The sequence below is a fragment of the Gymnogyps californianus genome, chromosome 10 (genome assembly GCF_018139145.2).
Source record: "Gymnogyps californianus isolate 813 chromosome 10, ASM1813914v2, whole genome shotgun sequence".
Lineage (NCBI taxonomy): Eukaryota > Metazoa > Chordata > Aves > Accipitriformes > Cathartidae > Gymnogyps > Gymnogyps californianus.
In genome coordinates, this window is record NC_059480.1 from 16,020,988 (window position 1) to 16,040,063 (window position 19,076).

The following is a 19,076-nucleotide window of genomic DNA, read 5'->3' on the forward strand; positions in this document are numbered from 1 at the left end:
CTATTTCTCTTTCTGGACGTTGATGGCAAGTGCTTTTTGGAAGGCTTCTTGTTCCTATATCCAGTGTGGCTGTGAGGCATTTCAGATCATAAAGGAACAATCTGAAGTGCAAACTCTGCACGGCAGGAGAAGAGGACCTTGTGTACAGCCACCACCCGGGTTACAGCATGCTGCTCACACCCCTGTTTTCCAGTGTGTGTTTAGATCAGAGTGCACACAGTGCCCTCGGCTCCTTTTAAGGATCACCAGTGTGCAGTAGGTCGCTGACATTTCACATCCATCACATGCCTACTTTATTATACCCTGTTGCAGTAAGCCAACTATCCCAGCCATCTCTGGGATTAGTGTTTTAGTTCAGACCAGGACTGCACTTTTGGAGCAATCCCTCCAGTCACCCTCACATACAGCTCTTCGGTTTGCACCACAGAGTGGTTTTAGGCTGTACAAACTGGATTCCTTTTGGATGAAGCTAAACTGAAGGGTGCCCTCTGGGAGTGCCCCTGAAGTGCCACATATTCAACCCATGGGACCAGGTGGCAGCTAGACCAGACTGAACCCATCCTGAAATGTGTACAGTGTGAGTGTTCAGCCCTTGCCACCAACAGTTTCACTCTACGCATTTGGTCCTGCATTGTAGACACAGCCTCTGTAAAACAAAATCGAATGTCTGCAGATCTGATTGTAAACCCTGGATCTCACTGGACTGCATGCTGCAATAAGTAGCTACAAATAGGAAATAGCAATTTTTAAATCTGGATTGCTTTGTTGATGTATTTTGGGTCGTATAATTTAAAGATAGTTGCACAGTCTTCTGTATACTAGTAACACAATAAAATGGTCTCCTGCTTTACTGTTCATTGTGCCAAATAGAGTTAGTGTATTATATTACTCTCTCTAGAGTGACTATATTATCTTAGATTGGAAGTTGCAGTCATTAGTTGGCTTCTGAACAGGATCAGATGCCAAAGCTAATCTGAGTTCTCCAGCAAAGTGTGCAACAGAGTGAAAAATTTCACTATAGCCACTACTGCAAAATCCCTGATGATATACTTCCATCGGTCTGATTCCTGGGAAGCAAAGCATCAGCTACGATGGGTCACTTGGCTGCTGCAAGACTGTTCACGCTGGAACAGTCAGATCTAAGCTGTGGCATAGTCAGGTCTATTCAAAATGTTTGTGCATCGTCCACAGGTTATTTCACATCAAAAGGAAACTAACAGAAAAAGAACAAGTCAGGTTGTCAGCACATGCGTATTGTGGAAATCCATTCAAGGTATGAATAAGCCCAGTCTTCTCTGTGAAGTTGTTTTGGGCTATGAGATTTGTCAGCTCTTTCAGGCTATGCAGAGATACTATGCTCAATATGTGGATGGGACTTCTGTCACAGGAGAGTTGGCTGATTTTCTGAATTCCCAGAAAATAAATGAACAAAGGGCTGTCTGCACTTCATGCCAAACACTTTCTTTCTCCTCTTTCTCTCCCAAAAATGTTCTGAGGAGCTGGAGCCTCATTCATTCCTCAGGCTGAGTATCCCTCTATTGTGTGCAACCAAAGACAGACTCTTCATACACAATGAGCAATTTAAAGAATATTAATTAGATGGGACACTAGCCCAAAGTGTCTAGCTCAAGGACATGGAGCCTGGAGGAGTCAGGACCAGCAGAGGAGCCTGCTCTCAGGAATTAAAATCCAGTGCCTCAGTTACATGACAGATGTTCATCAACAGGCTCTCTCCACTGTCAGTAAATGATGCTCAGGAGCAACAGAAATGTGTCTGCAACCCCTCTTCACAGTCTTCCTTTATAGCATGTACCCACCTTCACTGGTGGTTGGGATAACAAGCAGAGGGGTTTGAAGTGTTGGGCATGTAATTTGCTTGGCTGCGGTAAAGCAGCCCCTAGCAGAGATGAGGCAGACATCTCAAGGTCACTCTGGCAGATTGTAAGGAAGCAGCATTGACCATTTTTGCTTGCTTTGTCAGCAGAAATGTTGCTGGGACGCAGGCTTTGAGGCACAGATCTCAGTGGTTTCCCTTTGACTCTCCCAGTGGGCAGCAGAGCTGGCCTCCACCCAGGAATATGCCATGAACCTTTCCTTTTCTCTGTGTAGGTGCCGCAGCAGCTGGTACAAGGGGGAGGGGAAAGCCACGTAAATTGTCACACTTCATAACATTTCGTCTTGGTTGTAAGATCCTGCCTGTCCAACACCAGCTCACCCCAGCCTCAGTTGATGCTTTAGACCACAGGGCTTGCTGTTAATTGGCCAGTTGTAGCCAACCTGTCAGTAAGCTGTCAAAATAGCACCACTCATTTTCAGGATGGAAGTTTCAGCAGCAAAGAAATTGAATTTCCAGCCCTGGTCATGACAGCTCTGAAATTGGTTTAATGCAGGAGAGATCTTTCCAGCATTAGGAAAGATAGGGAGAGTGTCGGAGATGGTGTGTTTCCACCGAGTCTTGCGGTTTGAATTTAAGAGTCAAAGCAAAGACGCTATCTCAGTACATCAGCAGCTTATGGTTGTAATAGGCCTGGTGAGCTCCTTGGCAAGTCCTCTTATCTTCTGCCCATGTGACGTGTTACTTCAGAAAATGAGCTGCACAGAAAATTGGACTAAGGCCATTTTCTTTCTTCGGACCTGCGCTCCGTGCGGGGCTGTACCGTCGGGTAAGAACAAGCATGGTTTTGTCTGTGTGCTAAAACACCGTCCACCAGAGACTCTGCCTTACAAGGACTGGGACTCACTCGCGGTCCCCTTCTCCCTGACATTGTTATAACTGCATTATTTCATTTATGTCAGAAAGAGAGGGTGTTTGCCTAAGAAACTGAACTGGAACCCGGGGGAAATAAGTTTCTCTACTAGCTCTGACACCTCTTGTTTTACGGAACACCCAGCAAGCCGGTTGGTCTTTTGGTGCTCTGGATCTCAGCACAAAAATGTAGAAAATAAGAGGTCTTCCCTGTACTCCTGTCATGGTGAGGGCATTTTTATTAAATGCCCAAAGCATTCGTACTCTGGTTTGAGCCTTTGAGGATAATTTTACTATAAATAATAGCACGATAAATCTAATATTGGCTGCTAATTTTCCACTAAGAGGTTTCTTTTGACTATCAGAAGAAAATAGTGTCATGTTTATAAATGCATAATCATTATTTTAGTTTATACATTGTTATTATTATCAACCATAATAAAAATAGCAATATCGCAAAAGTAACCGAAGGCCACAAATCAGTTTATTGTGCCCTGTGCTCAGGCTCAAATTGATGCCAAAAAACTCTCTCTGGCCCCATAGAGAGATCAGAGGTTCAAAGCATTCCATCTGGCTGTGTTTCTAGGGTTCTTACATTATTATTTTTCTTCGTAGTTATTTCAGGCTTTAGCAGATGAGGCAGTACGATGCTAATTTAGGAAATCTGTTTTTCTTGTATGCGGCTAACATATCTTCATCTTGTCCCATCTTGTCTCATGATCATTATCTCTGAATGCAAAGATGTATTTCTGGATGCTGTTTTGGAGTAAGCAGAGTTGATAACATTGTTACCAATTTCAGACACTTTGTCAGAAAAACAGAATGTAGAGAAGACAAGGGATGAGTTGAGCTTCCCAGGTTAGAAATTATCCTGGGGTTTCACCAGATCCCCAGGCTGCCAGGAATGCAATACCAGAGACAATGCTGTCAGAAACCCCCTCTTTGTAGGAAGCAGTTGCTTTCCTAGAAGAGTGTCATGGTTTAATCCCAGCCAGCAGCTAAGTGCCACGCAGCTGCTCACCCCTCCCAGTGGGATGGGATGGAGGATCGAGGAAAAAAAAAGTAAAACTCGTGGGTTGAGATAAAAGCAGTTGAATAACTAAAGTCAAATAAAATATAATACTAACAATAATAATAATAATAACAAAAAAAATTATAATTGTAATGAAAAGGAATATAAACAAAAAAAGAAGAGAAAAAAAAACCAAGAAAAGACAAGTGATGCACAATGCAGTTGCTCACCACCTGCTGACCGATGCCCGAGCGGTGATCCACCCCTCCCAGGCAACTCCCCCCAGTTTATACACTGAGCATGACGTTCTATGGTATGGAATATCCCTTTGGCTAGTTTGGGTCAGCTGCCCCGGCTATGCCCCCTCCCAGCTTCTTGCATGCCTGCTTGCTGGCAGAGCATGGGAAACTGAAAAGTCCTTGACTGAGGATAAGTGCTACTTAGCAACAACTAAAACATCAACATTATTCTCACTCTAAACCCAAAACACAGCACTGTACCAGCTACTAAGAAGAAAATTAACTCTATCCCAGCCAAAACCAGGACAAAGAGTGATGCTGAACTGGATGGGCCAAGTGCGATGTGAATGAGCTATGCTATGATCACTACTCCAGTTTGTAGTAGCTCCAAATTTTAAAAGGCTTTAAAATTCCAGCTTGAAATAAGATCCAAAATTAAAAAACAAATCAATTAAAATCCAAATTTACCTTATATTTTAAAAAGAAGGGATGAAAATTTATCCCATCCAACCATTAATTTGAATTTGGGGTCCATCATTAAGAAAAAGTGAAGCAAAGGACAAAATATGTGACTTGCTCTGAGTGCCCTATCCGTGAGTTGCTTGATGTGGAGACTTCCCTGGATAACACTGTACACAGAGCTGTGCAGTCAGTGGTACCCAAATCTTAACTCCCGGAGCTGTTCTCTCACCCAGCCTACCCATGTTCTCCGGGGAGGTGTGGAAGTGAGCAGCCCGGCTTGAAGAGTCCTCCCAAGTTATGTTCTTGTCAGCACTCATTAAGTTGAAAGCTGTGTTCCTATCAGGATTGCATGAGCGGCTTGCCAAAGGCCAATGCAGTGAATTTGGGCATTTTTATCTTTATGAAGTACTGAGGTATGGTGGGATGGACAGGTCTGAATTTGGATCCCCAAAACTCAGTAGGTTCATCTGCTTTGTAGCCAAATGTGAGAGCATAGCTTGTGTGGATCTATACAAGCTCACGTTGATCTGGGTAACCAGTTAGCCAGGACAGAATGGAGCTCAGTGTGTCTTGCAGAACCTGCCATGGGTTTTGGTCAATACGCTGCTGTGTGCCCGGGCAGATGTCCCTGCTGCTGCAGGGTTACCTTGGGCATGTCCACGCTGCAATCACACCTTTGTCTCCAGCATTCACAAACTTCCTCTGTGGTGATATGGATAATTTAATCAGTCCTTGAACGTGAAAAGGTGCTTTAGGACAGCTTGTGTCTGCATATAAAGATCTGCAGCTTCATTACAGAGGCTCGTCCAGCACTTGGTTTTTTTTGCCTGTCTAGGAATATTGGGTCAGCTCGCAAGACTTAGCAGACCTGCTCTCCACCTCTTGCTTGGGTGTTCTAAAGTGAAGCCAACTGAACAAATACGTACCTTGAGCATGGAGAGTTCCCACAAAAGTGAGGGCAGATAGCCCTCTAGTTATATTTTTCAGAGGCAGTAAGGTAGATTGCTTGCTAATGCTGCTTCTCAGCTCCCAGAGCTGGAGACCAGACCTGCATGGATGGTGATTTATTTGAAAATGTGCTCCCTCCAGCCCACAGATGGTCCAGGCGGAGCCAGAATACTTGCAGATACCATGTTGTCTCATCAAGTGAATTTCTGCTCTGCAGCAGGGCTGTAAACTCCCATATAGCAGCTTGTTATTTTAAAACATATCTGCTTTCTCCTACTTCTAAAAGGCCACCAAGAAGACTTGTCACCAATCTCTTATGGAGCTAGAAGGGGGAGGAAAAGTGGAGTGTGAACAGTAGAATATCACCTGCCATCTGGACAAAGATGTGATGAGATGTAAAGTTTGGATGCACATTTGCGGTTCTTGATCACATGCCAAGAGAGAGCTCAGCTACAATTATTTTAAAGCATTTCCAGACAGATGCAACCCTAGGTCATGGAAGAAGCTACACTGAGGCAGGACACTGAACTCCATCAGGCTGTATGGAAGCCATCGTTGCCTGTGGGAGTGCTGCTGTGGTCTGCATAGGGCTTATCCTGTGAACAGGACCTACACGGTTAAAGACCTGTCCTGGGAATAAGAGTATGCCAGGATCAACTGCTATAGTATGAGGTTTGTGGTCACAAATTCTCAGATATTCAAAGACATGTTTAGTCTCTGAACTTCCACAGGTTTAAATGGGAGTTGGGCATTTGCATTTCATCTGGGAGCTAAAATGTCTTCAAGAATCCAGTGTCTTTGCTTATCCACACAGGTCTATGCACATTGATACCAATGCTGAACTTCTCGGTGCTGTTGGCATCAGACGGGTGTTGATTAAACCCTGCTCTGGCTGAGGTCAGTGGGGAATGTAGAATGGGCTTTACTGGGTAAAGAGCACCATAAAGCAGATGCTCTTCTGCAATGCCATCCTTTCCCCTGGGATGGAGCAGTGCTTATACAGACATAGTGAACACGATCCAGTCGTTCCATAGTCTGCCTCCACAACCACAATGAAATGCCACTGCTGATAGCTGTGCTGATATTTATGATTCCTACTTAATATGTTTTAAATGACTTCATGAGCTCTAAGTATTAGCACTAACATCAGTAAGTATCCTGAGCCAGATTCTCTGGGAGGGAAGCCTTGCCGTGCCATAGGCTTTGGTGCAGTTTAGTGCTTTTATCCCATCTGAAGATCTGGCTCAGTAATTGTGCAGAACATAAAAGAGAAACCCGCAAGTGCTGTAAACAAAGGAAAACTGTTACTCTGGGAGTGTGTGTGTGTGAGATATTTCAACCCTCATAATTAACATCCCTTTCCTAAACCATGACACAAACTACTTGCAGAATGGGCTTTTTCTTTTATTGCTGCTAGTTTCAGTGACTAAATTTATTAAGTCATTAGATTTGCATGTGGATGTGTATATTTGCTGTTCTCCTTTGGGTTATAATAAAAGGAGATCTTGGGTGGGGGGGTGGGGGGAAGAGATCTTTATTTATCTGGCAATTTTGAGAATGTTTGTAGGGAAATGGCAGGCAATATGAACAAGTGGCCCAGTCTGGGGGGACGCTGAGTGAACAGCTGGGTTTGAATACAACAACTAGTGACAGTCTTCTGCTGGCTTCCTGGCTGTCCCTGAGCATTGCACATGGAAGCCTGTCACCATTTCTGCCATGGTCTGGGGACATCAGGGGCTTCTGTGCCAGTCAGAGCTTGGACTAAACAAACAAAGGAGCAAGTTGCTCGCTCTCGTGATCAGAACGCAGGAGCACCATGCTGTTGCTTACGGGGGACCCTTTCTTTGCACCTCCTGGCTGAGGACGCTCAGGGTGCCAGTGGCAGTGATGCTCCCAGCCTGGTACAGGCAGGGGCTGGCACTGCTCTCTGTTGCTTGGAGCGGCACCAGGGCTGTCCACTGCCCTGGGTGCGCTATGACTGCACTGGGGCTGTGACACCATTGGATCCACATTTTCTGAAAGAGCCGAGACATCCGAGGGTGGCAGCGCGTTCCTTGAACACCCTGCAGCCCCACGTCTACAGGTTTGACAGCGGTGCTTCTCTGCTGATGTCTGTGAAGCTTCTCCAGCTTTACAGAAGTGCAAAGGAGCATCCAGTCAAACTTACTATGTTCAAGGCCAAGAGGCTGGGTTAGCTTTACCTGACCAGGACAGGTGAAAGCTGAGGTAGATTAGAAAAAAAAAAAATCTGTCCTCTCACAAATCACTGCCAGCCTGTGCTGCAGGGGGGGCAGATGAGGCCAGACATTCCCAACACCTCCCTGAAGGACCAGACTGGCTCAAGTGATACAGAGATTGGCTTGTGCCTGGAAATCCCATCCACATTTCCATCTAGAGATGGCAGGAGACACTACTGGGATCAAGGATAAATGAAACATCTTGTTTTTCTAAACCAGAAATAGCTTTTGGGGCAATCCATGGTACCTTATACCTTCTCTGAGCAGGTCTGACACACTGAATCCCCCCCAAATGGCAGTTGCATCCATTTAGCTCCCTCTGATTCCAAGTGTCATTGAATGTGGTCTCCCTAATTTTCTGTGTGACAGCTACCATTTTATTTTTTTCTAGACTGTGCAATTTCCAATAAAACTAGAGTTAGCACAAACCAGACCTATGTTTGTTTTTCAGAGCAAATCTAATTACTCTTCTTACTGGAATTGCCTTTTGTTCAAGGGATTGGATTGAGATATAGAAAACAAATTGCAGGCAGATGCTAATCATTTTGCATGTAAATTACTAACATTTCTTTTACAAATATTTCATGCAGGTTTTTAGTTTAACAATTACAAAAAGATCTGCTTTTTCAAACTGCTTTCAGTAATATCTATAGACATTTAACAAAATACCTCAGGCTCTAAATCTCCAAATAGTAAACAAATAAATGTATTTATTTACTTTGTGTGCAAAAGTAATTTAGTCAAAGACACATATTTCACATGAAGATAAAACTAGACAAATTTTCCTTTTTTTTTTCCAAATCACAAGCATACTCTTTAATGAGGAGAACTGGCGGGTTTTCTGAGTGAGCTGAGTTCACGACGGTGCGGACAGGGGACCAAGAACTCTATGGAGTTTGTGCAGAAAATAGAGTCATGATTTATTTCTTTATTTAAAGACTGAAAAAAGACCGGTGATTAAAAGATGAAGCCATCTGTCCTCTCACTGTGTTGTACCTGGTCATGCTATTTCTATCAAGGAGAGAGTTGGGAAAATAATTGAGTGGGGTTCGTTATAAGCCTGTTTCAAAAGGTCCCTGGACCAAGTGAGAGAGTGAAGTGGGTGCTCCTGACCCCAGGGCTTACCATACCATTACCTCTGGAGGAGGATGTCCTTACATCCCGTCAGAAGCACGTGGGGGACACAGCCTGAGCATCCCTTTGCTGTTTTTTACCCCCTCTGTATATGTGGGTTGAACAGAAAGTGTTGGACTCCAGGTCTGTCCATCTAGCACATTTCATCAACACTGAATTCATCTTAAAAAAAAAAAAAAAAAAGGCAAAGCTTGTGTGCCCCAGAGGTCTGGCCAGTAGATCAGTGATTTTCCAAAAATATCTTCAGTTATCTCAGATTTCAGTCTGTGCAGCAGTGGCTTCTACGAACTGCTTTATTAGTGTGAAGCCTGTTATGCGCTCACCTGCACTTTCCTCTTTCTTCCCAGCTCTTCCCAGCCCAAGACAACTGAAACAGCAGTTCCCACCTGATTCAACGTAATTGCCACAATTAACTTTGGCAGTAAAGCTTGTAGAGAGGTTCTGCCATTAATATCCCAGTAGCCTTTTGTTATTGGTAGCCCCAAAGCCATCAGCAAAAGGCATGTGCAGAAACTAAGTGCCACGATGTAGCTGAAGGCTTGACATTGGCCACCAAGAAGATATCAATGAAGAAAAACATAAGGGTTTGCATATTAAATAGATTTAGAGGACACTCCAAATATCCCCAGGCCGCACTTGGGAGAGCGGCCTGTGGCCTGTGGCCTGCTCGTCTGTCCCATCTCCTTTCTGGTCAACTGGTTTTCCCTTCTCCATCCTCTTGCTCATTGTGTCACGTCTGCACGTGGTAGTGCCCGCACCAAAGATTTCTGGTGCTCGAACCTGTGAAGACCCTGCGGCGTGTCAATTTGGTGGTAGGATGAATTGCGTCCTGGTGTATGTTTGTCCCTACATGGCACAGTGGGACACTAGCTGTTGCTGATGAGGTGATATACGTAAGAAAAAGGATAATAATAATGAATAAAAATGACATTATTTAAGTAGAACTTAGCTGTCAAATCTGTGGGTTTTCTAAACTGCCAAATGGGAAGAACTGGGATGTTTCTTGGTGGTGTTGCCATGGTTAGTGTCCTGAAGTGCTATTTCAGCTGGATTGTGGGGGATGAGGAATCAACCAGCCAACTCACAAAAACAATGGGACAGTTTTGTTTGCTTGTGGGGGAGCTTAAACATTTAAAGGAAATCACTATTTTTTCTTTATTTTTCTTAAATCTTCATTAGGTTGATAATCTTTAAATACATTTGCTTTAAAATAATATAATAATTTTGCTGCTTTATTGGTACAAATGGGTATACAATACGACATCTGCTTTTATGAACTACTGCTGCATGTCGTAAAATATTATACTGTGGTAATTTTAAAATAGATATTTATCTGAGAACTTGATTTTCAATAACTTTTAAATCCAGATTTTTTTTCTTTCTGAAGCAACATTTTCAAAATGCACTAGCTTTTGTATTTCTTCTTCATTGAAAATAAAAAAGTCTTTTGTTCCACGCTGAAATTAAAACAGACGTTGAAAATCCAGATCTCTCATGCACAGTAAATTCCATGTTTTGATCAAGTTGGTAGCTATCCTTCACAGCCTACCAACTTTTCAGTCCCCCTAAAGGGAATTTTCTTTATAAGTTTTTATTGATGGGGTAACGAAGGCATGGGTAAGGGGATTGGGTTGTCCAGTTTGGTTTTAGAGATGCTCTCCATCGCAGGGCTTGCTGCCTGGCTGGACCTGATGCCAAGGAGAGCCCCCAAGCCAGCCGGTCGCAGGCAGCTGCTGCAAACTGCCTGGCTCCTGGGTGAGCTGTGTCTTCCGAGGCAAGACAAAGCCTGCAGATAAAGAGCAGATTTAAGGAGTGCTTAAACACTGATCTTTTGGGAAGCTACTTCAAACACTGTTTTATAGTGCTCTAAGTCATCTAGATCTCTCTTAACTTGTTTCACTCTCTTCTTAAAATATTTATTTCTCCAGCAAGGAAGACTCCCTCAGATAGGGCAAAATGACCTGTTGGGCTGATGGTGTTTTTATCTGTGTGGCGCTAATGATTGATGCAAACTTCACGTGTGCAGCACAGCTCCGTGCTTTCTGCTGTGCTTTATCTTCTGTGGCTTCAAGCCTGCCTCGCTCCGTAGATCTGTTGCACGCTGGATTTATTGTCAGACCAGCAACACTTTATATAACCCCCAAAGCACTTGGGAACACATACCTGAGTGTTGCTGAATGTTCAAAATGTTCACTCTTAAATGAGGTCTGCAGTAAATATGTGGCATTACTCCAGATGCTTTGCTCAGATGTTGGTCATGGGTTTTCCATTAGCAAGGTTGGAGAAGCTCCCAAAGACTTCTGAGTGGCAAGGGCTTGGGAGAGAGCATCTCTTGCCTGTAGCAGCACGTGCCTTCACTCACAGGGCTCTGAGATACCTTGTCTGGGTCCTACAAGAAGGAATTTTGTTAAAATAGTTTTTCCTCAGAAAATGCATATTCATTGTGGCTTGAGCTTTTTTTGCAAGAATGTCACAGTTTTAAGGAACCCAGTGGGAGAATTTGTTTGGCCAGGATGAATTTTCTGCTCAAAGTCTGGGAAAAAAACCCAACCCACCAACAGCCACATCTGACTCGGTGAAGGTTTGGGAGCCCACCGCCATAGAGTCCCCTGGCCAGCCAGCTCTTTTAAAAGAGGTTTAATATTTCTCTGTTGTTAAAATCTTGACAAGTTGCTGGGATATGACAAGTTTTGGTCCATGGCTGCGTGTAGTTTCTTCCTTGAGACTTTATGCAAAGCCAGCGCAAGCAGCAAAAGCACAGCCACCCCTACAGCCGGCACAGGTTCAGGGGATGTCTTGGACAGACCCATGTGTCCACTGTTCCTGGGCAGGTGTGGGACCAGTTCTCAGTATCTGAAGAAATACCTGTGTCAGAAATCTTTAAAATTACTCTTTCTCTTTATTGAAAGATTTCCAGGCTTTGTGCTATCATTTCGTCCCGTCACTTTTGAAAATAAATAAATTGTTTACTTGCTTTTGTACTCCCATTTCTCTGAGTCCACTTAAATGCCCCTGATAAACTGCCTTTTGCCCGTAAGAATTTGAAGAAGCCTCAATGTTTTAGACAACGACCATTGCACATTTCTTGCCCATCACAGGGGAGGTAAGAGCAAAGCCAGGGGGAGGCATTGGGAGCAGCAGATGAGCAGCAAAGCTGTCTCTGCTTCTCAGCTCTCTTTTTTTTATTTTGCTTAGTATTTCAGTCTAAATCCTGGCAAATTCCTGACTTTTCCTGCACATTTTTCATGCCCATTCACTGTAGGCTGTTTTGCAAACCGCAGCTCTGCCAGGGAAGGAGAGCCTTCCCTTTCAGTGGGGAGTTTTCTAGATGTGTGTTATTGCTGGGAGCTGGCATTGCTGATGCCTGTTGTTTTCTGTTGTTAAACTAACTGCAATGTGTGACCGTCGTGTACCACTCAGTGATGCCTAATTTAGGAGATCAGTGATTAATTCCTTCCATTGCTTTTCCTTCTCTCTCTCTCTCACTGCAGGATGTTTTCACACCAGAGTGCAAATTTAAGGAATCTGTGTTTGAAAACTACTACGTTATTTATTCTTCCACGCTGTACCGGCAGCAAGAATCCGGACGAGCGTGGTTCCTGGGACTCAATAAAGAAGGTCAAATTATGAAGGGAAACCGAGTGAAAAAAACCAAACCCTCATCACATTTTGTACCCAAACCCATTGAAGGTATGGAATCTGCCCACTCCCTCCATCAGTGGGGTATGGGGAGGGGGAGTTCGCAACTTCAGATTTGGGGCTTCTTGGATGGAGGTGTTGGGCTGCAAGACCAGAAAGCAAGGACAATGTTTGTAACATTTCAGAAAGGTGCTGGGCTGCACTGTTAGCATTTTATCTGCTTTCCTTCCCATATAATAAACTTTGCACATCATCCCAAAGGGGTTTCTCAGCTTTGGGGTGCTAAAGGATGAATTTAAAAGCCCAACAGCATGAGAAGTTACTGGGAAAGGAAAGCAGCCCTCGACCAGCCAGCAGTTCAAAAGGAATCCAATCCAGCAGTGACCATAACGTTGGGTTCTCTGTGAGGATTTTCCCAAGATCATTCAGTGGGTTTCCAGTCCCATGTAGAGTCAGTAGAGAGAGGATTTATCTCACCTGATTTTAGACTTTGACACTCTGTTTATAGTAACACAAGAGAAATGGGCCCTACCAGCACAGCTGTGGATGTACTTTATAAGTCTACCCTAAGATGACTTAAATCTATTTTTTCTCATATGTAAAGACATCTTAGTCACTGGGGGCAGAGAAACCTTATCATAGATGTCCAAAGTTAGATGAGATGCTGTCACGCAATATGTCTTCATCACAGCGTGAGGCTTCAGTGAAAGTCGTGGAGTTGAAGTTTTGCCCTGCTGCTGCTGACTGAACACTGCTGAAGTGTGCCACAGGCTCGTGCCAGGGCATTTTGCTTTTTATGGGCTGGCCCCTGATAAATGGAGAGATGTAGTTTGATGAGCCTAGTACTTAACAGGTACTAACTTGATTCTGGAAACAAGGAGACCTCTTTTTTTCTGTTGCTTGGAAAAAGCACTATTTTTCGATCCCCAAACTAGGTACGCCTTTCTGACCCATCTCAGACCTGCCAGTGGCCACCTCAGGGGTACAGCAACCTGGGGCTGGCCTCGGCTGCACGGCTCCGTGCCCCCTCTCACTACCCCCATGTTCGCTGTGGGGTCAGAGCTGGACACGTGGAGAGAAGGAATGAACTGATGCTTTCCTGACAGGTAACCACTCACAAGTGGTGGAGGCCACAGCTAAGTCCATGCACTAGTAGCTGTTTTAACAGCTTCCCAGCTATGGCGCAGGGGCAGACGAGTGTGCGTGTGTGAGTGAAAGGCCAGTTCAGGAAGGCAGGCTAAAATCATCTGTTGGACCACTGAAGCAAAGTGCGATGAGAGAAACTCAACTCAGCATTCCCAGAGTATCTGTGGCGTTTGCACAGGAGATGGAGATGTTGGAAGAGCAGAGAACGGCCTTGAGCCTCTTGTCCTGTGCTTGTTTTCAACAGCTTTTCTGCAGCCGGGAGCCTTTTCTTGTTTATCTGAGGCATTAGTGGGATTGGTGCCCTAAGCCCTCATTGAGTTTTGCTAAGGAACAGAGCCTGCTTCATGCATGGGGTCGGTCAGCTTCTCTTCTGTCTCTTCCTCTCCTTTCTTGGCTGGGAGGAGAGTCTTTTGCAAGCGCTAGTTTTCACAGCTGGGTTTCCAGCTCCTTCTGGTATTTCTTTGCTGCCTGGCTGGGTGTTGGCACTGATCAGTGGGTTCCTTTGAATCCAGGCTTCTTTTTTGATGTAGCACGTGTGGTGTCTGCTGAATGGCTCAATAGTTGTCTTCTGCATGCATTAAACTAGGTCATTCCTGTGGCTCTCCTCGTGGAAAGCCTTGCCTTAATAGAGGTGCCTGACCCACAGCGGAGTTCTCATTGCAGCAAATGCCGCTCTGGCTTTCATTTTGAAAAACTCAGCCCAGCCCGAGAGCTTCCCTTTCCTGCAGTTGCATCCTCCCACGCTTGCTTCAATCACAGCTGTCACATAACCTCCCGAGCGAGTGAGCGCTTTGGAAGTTGGCAGCCAAATTAAGGGCTCCTCCACCCCTTCCCTCCTCCACATGCTTTGCAGTCAGCCTCTGTGAGCGCTGCTGCATCAAAGAGCTGGCAGTCTCCCAAGCCAAGGCACGTGTCAGCTTCCCAAAGCATTCAGCTGTCTGGGACTGTGACTCCAGACAGAGGACTCTGTTCCCAGGCCTAAGATTCATTGTAGGTAGCAGAGGCTTGTGGGGAGGGTTAGGGTAAAATGCGCTCAGCTCCACGTGACTTCTCTGTACTGCATCCATCAAAGTCTCTGTGAGCAGAGCTTGCAAGCAGAGATGTTATAGAAAAGGGGCAATTCCTACCCTGTTTTAACAGCTTCTTTCTCTTTGTCATGACTCTAAGGAAGTATTCAAAGCAATCCCCTGCTATATTTGCATGTCCCTTCTGCTAAATGCTAGGGCATGCCCCAGCGTGTGGGCTTTGCTGCTTATTCAGGCCAGTACTTCGCAGCTTCTGTCTGCAGTAACGCACCCAGGTTTCCTTTTGCTCCGATACCACGACCAGTATTAGCCCTGCCACATGATGGCTGACACAGTAGTGTGTGCAAGGAGGAAAGTAGTCCCCTGGGAAGGAGAGGTGTTACATACATTGCTAGGAATTGCTTCACCCACCACTTCAATGGCAATTATCTCTGAGATGAAACTTCCCGGTTGTTTGCCATGTGCAGAAAAATTATGCAGCAGCTTCATGAAGGGAGCGTTTGCAGGGAAAAGAAACACAAAAAAGCCCAGATTGTTCCCGGAGCTCATTTGACTCCCGTTGCTTCATACTGCTTTCTGAATTCAGAAGTACTCTTCTCGAAGTTGCAAATGGGCAGTAAACTAATAAATATGAAATATCCTCCCAGATAATTTCTAAGGACTACATATGTGTACATGTGCATATATATACGGTGGTGTCTGTGTTATCTATGGCTTTTAGCAGCTACAGCTTTATGCTGTGCTAATCCCACAGCGTGTTTTGACTCCTGTAGATTGTGAGGATGCTGGAGGTGTTCTGTGCGAAAGTCACTAGATACCAACTGGAAAAGTTTTGGGTTTTGGTTGGTAGGTGGGGTTTTCTGGTTTAGTGTAGGTAGGATTTGTTTGGTTTTGGAAATAGCATTAAGCTTAATCAATATGAAAGCAGAAAGAACTTACTAAGTAATAACAGGGGAAACGTTAAGTTCCTCTCCCATCTGTGCACAGGCAAAACCAAGGCAAACAGCCTGGCAGGCAGCAGTTAATGTACTGTGTGGTGCCAGTTTTGGTTAAAAACACACATATGCAACGCATTTCTTTTGATATTTTTTATTTCTGATCACTGATCATTTGAGCTAAATGAGCCCTTAAAGTGCAGACATATAGATTGAACCAGACTGCATAAGAAATTAGCCTGAGTATAATTGTCACTTGGATACCAAGCAATCTTTTAAAGCAATTTCAGTCTCTTTAAGTGTCTGTAGTGATTAGTGCTGGACAAACACTACTGTCCGCAATGCCTCTTGTTCTTTTAAATATCCAAACTCATCTCAATCAATGGGAGATTTTTCCAGTCACTTAAGTGAGAATTTTATCAGATGCTTATTGTGGATGTGCTCTGTTATTTATATTTCCTTCTCCTTGAAGACAGCATTTCCAGATTGCTCTCCCAAAAGAGCTACATTTCATCTCTCACCTGGCCCAAGCCAGAATGCATTTGGGGTGGCAAATCTGGCCTCAGAAAGCAGAAGACAACTCCTCCTCCATCTGAGTCAGCAGAGCTGCCCCTGACTCCAAACTCATGGTGCTTCAGCCCTCATGACGTGAACACGTCTCAGATATGAAGGTGACCTGTTAATGACTAGTCTGATCCATTTATTACCACTGATGAATATCCGTGTGCAAGGAGCAGCGGCCAGATCTTTCCCAATGTGTTTTCCCAGGGATGCAACATCCCAGTTTTGTTAAAGCAGGGTTCTCAGATGTGCAAAGAAGTACAAGACACTGCTGAGTAGGCAGATGCAGTAGACCTAGTGAAAATCTTCGAAGATACCACCTTAATCCACAAAACATCCTAAAAAGTGTTCTTTAAAAAAAAACAACAAAACCCCACACTCTTTATCAGTCTTTGTTAACACAGCTCCTCTTTTGTGTCTGTCTTTCAAGTGGGCAGGCTTCGGTATGTTTTCTGTCCCACACTAACTCACTTGTTCATCTATCAAACTCCTAATCATCTTATTAGATGGCAGATGCAATGTATTTTAACCATGCTTTTGCTTGGCTTTTTGTCATCCTGTGCTGTGTTTCTTACCTGAACAAACTGTCATTCCATCTGGCAGCACCCTGCACATTTAGCCGCCAGATAGACGGCGAGCTCAAATGCCTCTGAAACGCATCAGCTGGGACCGGGTTTAGAACACAGTAATTAGAGGCGGAAAACGAAGGTGCATAATCACATACTCCCTCCTGCCCCTAGCTGCTGCTCAGACAATTCATTCTCTCCACCAAAGCATTAGCTAATGCAGCCGCTACTGCAGATGCCGACACCCGGAGCTGTGGCATCCGTCAAGGGAAAGAGCCCGTCTCCCGGGCTGCCTGCCAGAGGACGTGTGCCCAGCCCAGCCACCGGTCCGGGCTGCCGTCGGGGCGTGTGGTGATCCTGCAGGGCTAACGACCTGCCTACCTGCTGAACGGCAACTTGGGAAAAATTTGGTTCCTCCTAACTTGCTAGGGTCTGGGGCAGGGAAAGCCAGGAGTGAAGCTGGATGGATGAGATATATCTAAGGTCCTTTAATAAGCTTTTCCCCATATTCCTTTCCCCAGAAAGGAAATGGAGTTTGTTGCATCCCCTGAACCTCCTCAACTTGCAGCAATGCCAAGTGAAAAATACTAGGATCAGGACACAAAATGGTGCATGCTTCCCAAGCTCAGGCAGTCCCTGATGCCCAGGGAAGCAGCACAGGGTGATTTCAGTTTCACCGTGTGGGTGGTGTGCCAGTGCCGTGCCTGGGAAGCAGAAATGAGGCTGGGATCTTGTGCCAGCGCACAGGCGAGAGATTGAGCTGTTCCTGGGTGACAGGCAGTCCCCTCCGTGCCTTCGCCTTCAGGAAGGATGCTCCCTGCCACCCCCTTCCCCCTTGCTTGTACCCCCAGTCTCCTTCCTGCCTAATTTGCGAGTTGTTTCTTTGTGCAAAATTGTTTCCTTGTGCATGTGAATGGCAGGCGCTGCTGGTTAGCAGGGAAGCAGGGAATCAAAAGCCACAAGAACCAGACATGGGCACAGCTCCACTGCCACTCACCCCCTTCCATTTACGCCTGTGGCTCTTCAGCGGATCAAGCTTTCCAATTAAAGCGTGAATATGGATGTGTTGATTAGAATCTGGAACATAGGAGCTGATTATCTGACTGAAGCTCCAAAGCATTAGTTTGGTTTCCAGACATTAAGGGCTGTATTTGGTTTGGTGGGTGGGTGTGGGTGGGTGGGAGAAGCAAGGCAAAGCAGGGAGGGGACTCTTGTTCTAGCCGAATGGCTCATCCTTCCAAAGCTGCTTTGTGCTGCGTGCACCAGCAGATCTCCCAAGCATCTGGGCATGCCAGCTGTCACACTGCTGGTAGGTTACCTTGATGCAGGTGACAGGGGCAGTGTGTCTTCACACACACACACCCCCAAACAGACCTGTTGGTGAGTGCTGCTAGTCCTGAACCACAAAGATGTACTTTAAAGCTGGGAAGATCTGGGCACTCACAACAGTCCATTTGCAAACCGCCCCCCTCCCCGGACCATGACTACCATCTTCGCGCGTGAGTCACACTCAAGCTTCCTCAGTACAAGGAGTAACAAATTGCAGTCCAAGAGCCTGTGTTGCACAACATGTCACACTGTCCTTAAAACTCCACACGTGTGTGGCTGGGTGCACACACACCTGCATGTCGTGGTGCACACAGGTTTGCAGCCGCTGCTGAGCGATGGCCATAGCTCAGCACACACGCACAAGCCTCTTATGTAGGAGAATATCCAGGCACTATCTTGTACGTGATGCCATATAAATACTGCATACACTGATACTGTAGGTGTATCTAAATACTGAAAATACGCTTGTCCTATGCTGCTACAGATTTTCTGGCATGGTCTGTTGGCACAGCCTGTCTGGTACAGAGGCTTTGACAGCTCTGTCTGAAAAGCATAATGTGAGCAGCCTCCAGCCATGCCCCATGTCAGTACTTGTATCATGCACTAGGCTGGAAGATAAACTTATAATTCCTGCCCTATTTGCTTGCTAGGTACAGGGTTTCCTTAATTTTTAGCTGCAAATGTTGTTTACTTCTGTAGCCTGATTTATATTCATTACTCCATGGGCCTTGTTAGCAGCTCAGCGTTTTTGCCCAAAGGCCATGGTGAGAGGCAGGGAGCTGAGGAAGGGCAACGTGCTGTGGTGCCGCTGCTGCGGGCTTTGCTCGGGCTCAGCCCTTGTGGTTAAGCATCTGGCCTAGCCTGATGGGGTATTGGGGATGGATGTGGGTGAGATTAGCTTAGTATGTGCAGCTGCCTGGGGGAAGAGCTCATGGAGGTCTCTCCAGCTTGGGACCAGAGAAGTCAGGGTGAAGACAACACTGCACTTGAGGCAGAACTTTGTGTATGGAATGTCAGGGGCACTGGGGCAATGCCAGCACAAATACCCAACTCTCCTGGGCAAACATCACGTCAGAGAATAAGGTCGGTCACAGAAG

General features: G+C 45.4%; 1 protein-coding gene across 6 annotated transcripts in view; it reads left to right on the forward strand.

Moving 5' to 3' along the window:
- The window catches only part of FGF12 (fibroblast growth factor 12), a 250,365-nt gene that overhangs the window by 228,695 nt on the left and 2,594 nt on the right, over nt 1–19,076 (forward strand). For all 6 annotated transcript variants that reach the window (XM_050902286.1, XM_050902289.1, XM_050902285.1 and 3 more), the window contains one exon: nt 12,270–12,468. In XM_050902286.1, coding sequence (XP_050758243.1) covers nt 12,270–12,468 — 199 coding nt within the window. The remainder of the gene's footprint in view (nt 1–12,269; nt 12,469–19,076) is intronic.